Below are 10,883 nucleotides of genomic sequence, written 5' to 3'. Positions count from 1 at the left end.
CTAGAAGCTTAGGTTCTAGAGGCGGGTGGGCAAGCCCATCATCTTTATTGAACTTTACTTGTCAAAGAGAAAGAACCCGGTCCGCAAAAGAAGTAGTCAATAGTCGACGCCTATGCAGGCCATTGCTTTGACCTTTCCAATTTGACTATGGAACAGGAGCACTCTGGACTGTCGAAGCAATGGGAGTGACCAGGTGTGGCTGGCTTATTTTGATGTATATGCCCTTCACGTGTTTCAAATATTATGGTCTTATTTATTATTATTTTTAAAATAATTCATCTTGTCCACAACTCTATCCCTTAGCAATGGTATGTTTTACGCCATAAGAATTTTAAGGCAAAGAGCCAATCTAGAAACTCACTTCTTTCTTCTTGTGAAAATACTTTATCGTGAAAATATAACGATATGAGAGTGTATATACGGATTAAGCTTGGTCCCATTTCATTGTTTGACAATAACGGCAACGTCAGCATTAGTTACGTTCGTAAACTTAGTAAAGTTATCTTTGTGTTATATATATAACAACAACTCAAGTTTGTAAAACAACAATTGAGAAACACCAAACATAATGGTCGTGTCGTCTAAGACAATCAGATCACCATTCACTTTCGAGATTAGTTTGACAGGGTAAAAAGAAGACCGAGAAAAAATTTAATAGACAAAATTTCGACGAATCAAACATTAAATATTCTTGGTATACATAAGGATGTGAACAGAAAATATTACATTTGATATATATACCCATTATGTAAATGACCATAGACAACTACAAACAATACATGCATAACTGAATTTTGTGTGCAAAATGTATGGTGAAGAGTTCAGGCAGATATTATACCTTCAGGCAAGGAGTCTTTATCAGGGTCAGGGGAGAGGAATCTCCGGCATGCGTAGAACACTGTCGAGTGAAAACTGGTAGGGTTGTCTATGAACACAAAGTGCCCAGCCTGCACTCATAACCACAACAGAATAGTCCCTTAAGATGGAGCCTAAAATGCAGACAACATTCATATATGTAAAGAGAGCAAGAAGGAATGGATGGGAAAACCTGAGGGACCCGTAATATTTCGCACGGTGTCTTCATATTCTTGCGAGCTTCTTGAGCACCTTGATATTTCATCCAATCTTCATAACCGTATATAAATGTTGTAGGAACTTTCCATTCCGATGCACTGAAAAAAGTTATATTTGATATTTGAGTTTGATGAGATTTTAGTTATTAACAAAACATGTACAGTATAATTAAAAAACTGAACAATCGGACGATCCAACACAATTCAAATCCAAAAATCGAGGTTTAGAGTTCACAATATGTAACGGCCCAAGCCCACTGATATTGTTCTCCTTGGGCTTTCCCTTTCAGGCTTCCCCTCAAGATTTTTAAAACGCTTATGCTAGGGAGAGGTTTCCACACCCTTATAAATAATGTTTCGTTCTCCTCTCCAACCGATATGGGATCTCACATTTTTCTCCTATTTTTCTAGTTAGGGCATAATTAACCTTTGATGAGCTAGAGGGCCTTTTGTAACCTCTCCCGCTCGAATTTTCCTTTTCGTTTGTGTATTTCAACGCATCAATGGTATTTATTTCTCATGAATATAATCATACTTTTTTGTAAAGAATTGGAACAGAAAGAAAAATTACTCAAACACATAATTTCAACCAAAAGGGTATAAAACAATTTTAAATTAAAGAAATGAAGTAAAATTATCAAACCTTTGTAAAAGAGGCATCCGAGCAAATGCACCAAAAGCAAATATGTATTTCAAGCACAATTCTCCACTAGCCTTGGCTGCTAACGTGTGGTAGACATAATCTTCATTTGGAAAAAAGGAATGTCAGAACAAATCATATGTTTGTGCCAAATACTCAACTCTTCATCAATCCATTACCTGATAACAATCTGGATTCTTCATCATTCAATATGTCCCCAATTGAGTATGTCCCGAATCTAGCACTTGTATATTTGTGAACAAGATTAGGACCCCAGGGGCCCAAACCTCTGAGAAGTTTAGAGTGCATGAGATTAGCAGTCGTAACTTGAATATGCTAAAAGCAAGGTAATATAGTGGCACGGCCTAAAAATTATTGTTCAATATTATGAATATACCAAATAATGACACAGAACAACAGTATAAGGCTAGTTTCTTTTTTCCTTTTCTTGAGATTCTAAGAATAAGAGTCTAAGATTTCCCCTTTCTTATAACACTTTTCACCCAAAATGTACAAACTACCTACACCAAAAGTGAAATGATTGAAAGACAAATTTCAGTAACGTCTACTGAATTTTGGGTCTAGAAAAATATTCTCTAAAGTAATACTGTTGAGTTTACAAGGTCTGATGATGACCTTAGAAACCGTGAGCTCTTATTTTGTTTGGTATGAACGAACCAAGAAATTGTGAGATTCCACGTCGGTTGGGGAGGAGAACGAAGCATTTTTTACAAGGGTGTGGAAACCTCTCCTAGCAGATGCATTTTAAAAACCTTGAAAGAAAGCCCACCTCTAGCAGATATTGTCCTCTTTGGGTTTTCCCGGTTAGGCTTTACCTTAAGGTTTTTAAAACGTGTCTGCTAGGGAGAGGTTTCCACACCCTTATAAAGAATGCTTTATTCTCCTCCCCAACCGATGTGGGGATCTCAAAATCCACCCCCTTCGATCCAGTGTCCTCGTTGACACTCATCCCCTCTCCAATCGATGTGGGATCTCATAGAAAAGATCCCAACACTTAAAAGTATGGCAACGGATCTAGTCAAAGTAGTTAATATACTGGAAACTTAAAATATAAATAAAAATATAAAATACCTCACAAGCTTCTGTGGAGTAAAATTTGACTCCCACAAATGACTCAAAATCGCTCCTTTCCAAGTAGCTCTAAACCGGGTAATCGTCTCATCAGACTTAGCATCTGACTCCGAAGAAAATCCAGCAGGTCCTACTAAAATCAGGTGTTTGATGTGCTCAGGATGCTGAAAAAGACAATGATAGAGACCTCAGAAATCACAAAGGCGATCATAAATACTTCATTATTCAAAAGTTGAATAGAAAACGCAATCACCTTGAGAGCATATTTAGCCGCAACGTATCCACCAAATGAGTGCCCAAGTAAGATAAAATTGCTGATGTTTTTTGATTTTCGCCATTCCTCAAAAGAGTCTATAAACCATGCTTCAGTTTCTGCATCACCAATATAATAATCAGAACCTTAGTAGAACATAAACCATTATAAATGAAAGGTATATAGCTTATTTCACTTCCAAGTAATAATAATTACAAGCAATAGGAGATACGAATGGAAGTAATTACTCAACCCTCTGTGCTTTTGCAGGTAAAATCAGGCCTGCTAGATCCTCCCCACCTACAAACACGCAAGTAAAGAAACTTCAGAACAAAGTTATGCTTTGCTCAGACATTAAAAAATTTAATGAAATAGACAGCCCTTATTGACGGCCAAGAACCTGATATTCAAGGAGTCATTTGAAGAACAAATGTGCAGATGAAACAAAAGATGGGCACAGAATACAGCGAAGGAATACAACATGGGTATATCTTATCAAATTAAACCATCTAACTATGAGATTTATCTTAAAAGATTGAGCTCACCCTAGTTGATCGATGGCGATGACCCGGAAGCGACTGGCAAGAGCATCAAAATTCCGGAAGAAGAATCCTTGAGAAGCAGCATAACCATGGATCATTACAAGTGTCGGAGAATCAGCTTTGCTGTCGAATGTCACGGTGTTGATAAACCTAGGCTCGTTACTCGCAGAACGAAACCATCTAACTTTCGATCCTGGTGGACCAGAACCAATGTTAACTCGTTCTTGGACATACGGAGTCCTGAAATTGAACAAAATCCAATATCATGAATAAAGAGATTATAAATTGTCAAAATGGACTGCAATCATATTTATTTCCATTACAAGTGAAGCTGTTGAATGATAACTAATCAGTGTTTGATCCAAATTTCCAAAGTGCATCAAATGTAAGAGATGGAACTTCAAATTCAAAGAGCTGAGAAATGTCGTCTTCGGAAACTCGAAATTTGCAATTCACTCCATAAGTTTTTAAAAAATCACAACAAATTACACCGCAAATATCCAAAATTCTAACAGGTGCAAGACAACAAAAATTCAATCACATCTTAAGAATCTGGTCCCAGCCACAATTCCAAACACCAAATTAAGAATTAACTAGGGTTTCGGAGAAGAAAAGAGAGAGAGAGAAAACAGCATTACTTGACAAGAGAGAGAAGCCGCTTCTCGGCGGCGATGATATGATCGGTAGAAGTGGGAATCCAACGGAGACTAGAGGGCCAAAAAGATCTCGATTTCGCGCTGTCTGCGATAGAAGTGGAAGTTCCGAGGTCGGCCCGACTGATTTCTTCCGCCATTTTAGCAATTTAGCTCGAAATCCGCAATCGATTTACGGTCATGAACGAATGAAAATTCAACCATTGTTCTGCGATTCAACTTCCGTCCTATAAAATACTGCACGGTCCTCGCCCACCAGAGCCCGCCAATAGACTCCGCCGCCTTGGTGAGGAAGCAAATTAATTTTTTTTTTAAATAAAATTGAAAATAAAAAAAATAAAAAACAATTTTTTTTTTAACAAATTAATTTGTTATTTCCACTCCCACGGCGGTGATTATTGGCCGAAGAGGCGTGGAAGAATACAAAATTGGGATTTTTTTGTTACATCCGCTCCTTGGGGGCTTCTAGATCCCTTTAGACGCTTACATTCGCAGTGACGTTGCGTGGAAATAAATTATTCCTTTTATTTTAAAACATGTTTTTAGAAAAATAATTTTCTTAGTTTCATAAATAAATAAATAAAAATAAAGGTTAAAATACATTTAAATTAAAATATTTTTTNTGCTTTTTTTTTTTTTTTTTGGTAAGTAACTGATTCTAACATTTAGCTACTTTTGGCTCAAAATATATATTTATAATTTTTTAATATTTGACTATAATTTCAAAAGAAAGAATTTTGTAGGATTTTCATTAATATTTTTCCAAAATATATTATATAAAATATAAGTTCAAATAGCAATCCATTAGCTAAATATATCGTGACTAATAAATTCATGATAAATTAAAAAAAATAAAATTTAATAAAATTATAAGATATAAATTTAAATTTTACATCTAATAGAATCCCGAAAAGTTGATAAATTTAAATAAACTTAAAAACAAAGAGGATAAAATTAGAAACTTTAAAAGTTTTAGAGATTAAATAAACGCAAACAACACTGTTCATGTATTAAACTTAGAATTTAAACAAATAGACAGTATATTGCATCACAGTTCATGTATTAAACTTAGAATTTAAATAATAGACAATATATTTATAATTTAGGCATTGAGACTATTACGTCAATTATGTTTGTGTTTTAAAACATATTTGCTAGGAAGAGGTTTTCACCCAAGTAATACTTCGTTTCTCTCTCCAATCCATGTCGGATCTCACAATCCACCCCTTGGGGGCCCAAGAATACTTTGATCTCACAATCCACCCCTTGGGGACCCAAGAATACTTTGTTCCCCTCTCCAACCGATATGTGATCTCACAATCCACCCCTTGGAGACCCAAAAATATGACCCAAGAATACTTTGTTCCCCTCTCCAACCGATATGTGATCTCACAATCCACCCCTTGGAGACCCAAGAATACTTTGTTCCCCTCTCCAACCAATATGTGATCTCACAATTCACCCCTTAGGGACCCAGAAATACTTCGTTCCCTTTTCCAAAGGATGTGGGATCTCACAATCCACCTCCCTTGGGGACCCAGATTCCTCGTTGGCACACCGCCCGGTGACTGGCTCTGATATCATTTGCAACCGATAAAATCCACCACTAACAGATATTGTCCTCTTTGGCTTTCTCCTTCAAGAGCTTCCTTCAAGGTTTTAAAACATATATACTAGGGAGAAGTTTCAACACCCTTATAAGGAATACTGAAACACAGTTTCCATCGAAGATATTGTAGTCAAATATCAAAGCATCAGAAATTTCAGAAGCACAAATTAAAAGTCTACAGGCACAAATTGAAGAGCAACACTGAGCACAATAAGCAGCCAAGGAAACAAGGTTTTATGTTTATTGAGAAGAATAATAAATTCCAAATCCTTATGAGTACAGCATCCGTGTGGTAGAAAACCACACAACAACACAAGAATATTTGAGAAAGTAAACTGAGTTATGACCATTTCTAATCAGAGAACTACAAAAACAAATCTTGAAGGAAAAAAGAGACATAATACACATTTTCAAAGCGCAAAACGTTCAATTAATCAGCTCTCGACTGACCAGCTCGGGACGAGAGAATAATACCGACAATAAGTCCATAAAGGGCAAGCGCTTCGGCGAAAATTAGAATGAGAATCATCCCAACAAAAAGCTTAGGCTGTTGTGCATTGGCCCTGCAGAAGACATATACAATTAGATGCTTCCATTCTACATCAAAAGCATTTTTGTAACAGCCCAAGCTCACCGCTAGCCGATATTGTCCTCTTTGAACTTTCCTTTTCGAGCTTCCCCTCAAGGTTTTTAAAAAACGTCTGCTAGGGGGAGGTTTCCACACCCTTATAAAGAATGTTTTTGTGAGATCTCACATCGGTGGGAGAGGAGAACGAAGCATTCCTTATAAGGGTGTGAAAACCTCTATCCAACAGAGGTGTTTTAAAATCATGAGGCTGACGACGATTGTAACGGGCCAAAGCGGATAATATCGGTTAGCGGTAGGTTTGGATTGTTACAAAAACATTGCTCGATTTGCAAAGGGTATGTGCAAACATCAAGGGATCAAGAACAATAGTGATACCATCAATCTTTTCAGGGTTTGAAGCATTAGACTATTAATAGTGAACTAAGGCAGGAAATAGTCTAGAACGAATTTAACACAAAAAGCAAGAATCCAGAGCTTTGAGCTTATACCTAAATTGAGATCAGACTAAACTTAATTGTTAAATTCATTCTCAACAAAGGCAATCCTTCCCAAGAACAATCTTATTCCATTATTTGATCATGGTGACATAGATTCTGATAACAAAATCTTCAATCAAAGTACTTTCACCGAAGTTGAAAGTTAGCAGAAGCAAATTGAAAAGATAAGTTAATAAACCACAAAAAACGAGATCAAGCCAGATTGAAGCATCCACAATACATCTAAATCTACAATTCAGAGTAACGGATTAAAGAAAAGTACCTAACGCCGGCATCGCCGACGATCCCGATAGCCATGCCAGCAGAGAGACCGGCGAGACCACAAGCCAGACCAGAGGACAAATGCGCGTAGCCATCGAAGAGGTAATAAGATTTAGCCTTAGGGTTAATCCCAGTACTAATAATCACAGCAATAATCAAACCATAAATACCCAAAACTCCCGCCATAACCACCGGAACAATCGACTTCATCACCAATTCCGGTCTCATCACTCCCATCGACGCAACTCCAACACCGCTCTTTGCCGTCCCATAAGCGGCTCCCATACCTAATTCACGAGAACAAAAGCCAATCAAGATCCGTTACAAGAGACAATGTAATCAATCGAATTGAATGAAAACTTTCTTACAGGAGAAGACGAGGGCCGCAGCGGCGCCTAGAAAGCCAAAGAAGGGCGCCGTTTCATCGCCGCTGAAGGTTGACGACATTTTTTCCGGTTGGAAGAAAGACGAGGATCTCCGATTAGATCAGATCTGAAGATTCTTTCTTCTCTTTTTTCTTCTTCTCACTGTGATTTAGCTTTCTCTTCAGATACTAACCTTTCTTCTCTTCGATTCTATTAAATCTCTCCACGTTCTCAGGAATAATCGATAACGAAAACGAAAACCCAAACCAATATAACAAAATTCATAAATTAATATCTCAAAATATCTCTTTTTTTATTTTTTAAAAATACGTTTACATTTTGACCAAGATCAGCAATTGTCCTCTTTGCGCTTTCCTTTTCGGGGCTTGCACTCAAGGTTTTAAAGCGCGCTAGGGGAAGGTTTCATATTGTCCTCTTTGCTTTGGGCTTTCCTCCCCCCTTTGGGGCCCAGCGTCCGCTTCGTGTCTACCCCCCTTCGGGGATCAATGAGAAGGCTAGCACATCATCACAATTGTAACGTCCTATATCCACCGCTAGCAGATATTGTCATCTTTAGACTTTCCTTTTCGGGCTTCCCCTCAAGGCTCTAAAACGCGTCTGCTAGGGGAAGGTTTCCACCCCCTTCTCCTCCCCCAACCAATGTGGGACATCACAATTTCAATAATACAATAAATACTCTTAAATTTTATTACTATGGTCGAACGAAAATATTTTATCGATAACCCATAAAATATCTCTATACTTTTTAATGATACTTTTAAAAGTCTTATAAAATATCTCCAAACTTTTTAATGTTACTTTTAAAAGTTTAGTAGTATTTTTTAAATGCACTTCTACCTACCCTAAGAGTATTTTTTAATTTTTTTTTTGAAAAAAAAGATTATATTTAAGACTCATTTCTAAATATTCTTTTTTTCAAAATTATAATATTATTCCCGATCTTTCATAAACATTTCAAAACTACAATTAGAAGAGAAAAAGTACTAAAATGTTGAACGATATGCCAAAAGTTTTTTTTTTAATACCATCAAACATTCATCTAACATTCTAGTAAACATATATTCCAATAATAGTTTTGAAAGATAAAAAATGATATTAAACTTTTGAAAGAGTAATAGTACTTTTTTATGTGAGGGATAGTTTTAACTCGAATCTCGACTTCATTGCACGAATGATTTTGTGCACATTATCATGCACTCAAGAGGGCTATCGCGACTGCGAGACGTCGCACGGCCGAACATGTCCAAGAAGAAGAAGATAGCATGGAGTGAAACTAAGAAGAAATAAACAAGAGAAAAGAGTCCATCCAGGCCAAAAAGCTGAACTGAAAAACAATGAAAGAAACTGAAGAACACATCAGAGATGCTAAAAAGATAAAGAGATGCGTGAGATTGCTGAGCATAAAAGGGAAGTCGGCTCTCTATTAGCCACAAGGACACCCTACAGAATATTCATCCATTTCCCTTTACAGTAAAGGAAGGATAAGAATACCAAACACCTTTTCCATTGTTGGTATCTTTCTCATCCCATCTGTCCCTCTCCCTAATGTAATCTCATGAGAGGATTGCTTGCTCTAAACACGTACGAAAGCTCGTGTTCAGCCTCTAAACTAAGGAAACGCCATAACAAAACTACCCCACTTCATTTTCGAGATGATCTGCTGAAACCTACTCTTACATATCGATCCAGAGCAAAATAAGAATAGAGAATTGAAAATTGAAAACTATCTGANCGCTAGGGGAAGGTTTCATATTGTCCTCTTTGCTTTGGGCTTTCCTCCCCCCTTTGGGGCCCAGCGTCCGCTTCGTGTCTACCCCCCTTCGGGGATCAATGAGAAGGCTAGCACATCATCACAATTGTAACGTCCTATATCCACCGCTAGCAGATATTGTCATCTTTAGACTTTCCTTTTCGGGCTTCCCCTCAAGGCTCTAAAACGCGTCTGCTAGGGGAAGGTTTCCACCCCCTTCTCCTCCCCCAACCAATGTGGGACATCACAATTTCAATAATACAATAAATACTCTTAAATTTTATTACTATGGTCGAACGAAAATATTTTATCGATAACCCATAAAATATCTCTATACTTTTTAATGATACTTTTAAAAGTCTTATAAAATATCTCCAAACTTTTTAATGTTACTTTTAAAAGTTTAGTAGTATTTTTTAAATGCACTTCTACCTACCCTAAGAGTATTTTTTAATTTTTTTTTTGAAAAAAAAGATTATATTTAAGACTCATTTCTAAATATTCTTTTTTTCAAAATTATAATATTATTCCCGATCTTTCATAAACATTTCAAAACTACAATTAGAAGAGAAAAAGTACTAAAATGTTGAACGATATGCCAAAAGTTTTTTTTTTAATACCATCAAACATTCATCTAACATTCTAGTAAACATATATTCCAATAATAGTTTTGAAAGATAAAAAATGATATTAAACTTTTGAAAGAGTAATAGTACTTTTTTATGTGAGGGATAGTTTTAACTCGAATCTCGACTTCATTGCACGAATGATTTTGTGCACATTATCATGCACTCAAGAGGGCTATCGCGACTGCGAGACGTCGCACGGCCGAACATGTCCAAGAAGAAGAAGATAGCATGGAGTGAAACTAAGAAGAAATAAACAAGAGAAAAGAGTCCATCCAGGCCAAAAAGCTGAACTGAAAAACAATGAAAGAAACTGAAGAACACATCAGAGATGCTAAAAAGATAAAGAGATGCGTGAGATTGCTGAGCATAAAAGGGAAGTCGGCTCTCTATTAGCCACAAGGACACCCTACAGAATATTCATCCATTTCCCTTTACAGTAAAGGAAGGATAAGAATACCAAACACCTTTTCCATTGTTGGTATCTTTCTCATCCCATCTGTCCCTCTCCCTAATGTAATCTCATGAGAGGATTGCTTGCTCTAAACACGTACGAAAGCTCGTGTTCAGCCTCTAAACTAAGGAAACGCCATAACAAAACTACCCCACTTCATTTTCGAGATGATCTGCTGAAACCTACTCTTACATATCGATCCAGAGCAAAATAAGAATAGAGAATTGAAAATTGAAAACTATCTGATACCCTAACTTGAACGATTTGCAAACTCGCTAGCAGATATTGCCCTTTTAGAGCTTTCCCTTTTGGGCTTCCCTTAAAGATTTTAAAACGCGTCGGCTAGAGAGAGATTTCCCCACCTTTATAAAGAATGTTTCATTTCTCTCTCCAACCGACGTGGGATCTCACACAAACTCTAATCATTCAATCGCTAAAGATATCTAGCCATCAACAGG

At 36.8% G+C, this 10,883-nt stretch overlaps 2 protein-coding genes across 2 annotated transcripts; both read right to left on the bottom strand.

Moving 5' to 3' along the window:
* Nucleotides 1-628: 628 nt before the first annotated feature.
* On the bottom strand, nt 629-4,558 carry LOC111798271 (1-acylglycerol-3-phosphate O-acyltransferase-like). Its single transcript, XM_023681319.1, has 9 exons — nt 4,239-4,558; nt 3,604-3,840; nt 3,312-3,358; nt 3,059-3,177; nt 2,806-2,969; nt 1,893-2,002; nt 1,717-1,816; nt 1,049-1,172; nt 629-947 (listed from the first exon to the last, which is right to left on the bottom strand). Exons 1-9 carry the CDS (start codon nt 4,391-4,393, stop codon nt 822-824), a joined length of 1,182 nt encoding a protein of 393 aa, XP_023537087.1. The 5' UTR covers nt 4,394-4,558; the 3' UTR covers nt 629-821.
* Nucleotides 4,559-6,075: 1,517 nt separating this feature from the next.
* On the bottom strand, nt 6,076-7,832 carry LOC111798273 (V-type proton ATPase 16 kDa proteolipid subunit). Its single transcript, XM_023681321.1, has 3 exons — nt 7,578-7,832; nt 7,211-7,496; nt 6,076-6,425 (listed from the first exon to the last, which is right to left on the bottom strand). The coding sequence occupies exons 1-3, from the start codon at nt 7,654-7,656 to the stop codon at nt 6,293-6,295; spliced, it is 498 nt and encodes a 165-aa protein (XP_023537089.1). The 5' UTR covers nt 7,657-7,832; the 3' UTR covers nt 6,076-6,292.
* Between the last annotated feature and the right edge of the window lie 3,051 nt (nt 7,833-10,883).

The sequence above is a fragment of the Cucurbita pepo genome, chromosome LG07 (assembly GCF_002806865.2).
Source record: "Cucurbita pepo subsp. pepo cultivar mu-cu-16 chromosome LG07, ASM280686v2, whole genome shotgun sequence".
Classification (NCBI taxonomy): domain Eukaryota; kingdom Viridiplantae; phylum Streptophyta; class Magnoliopsida; order Cucurbitales; family Cucurbitaceae; genus Cucurbita; species Cucurbita pepo.
Note: the sequence above shows the minus strand (reverse complement) of the source record. Positions and strands in the feature narration are given on the sequence as shown.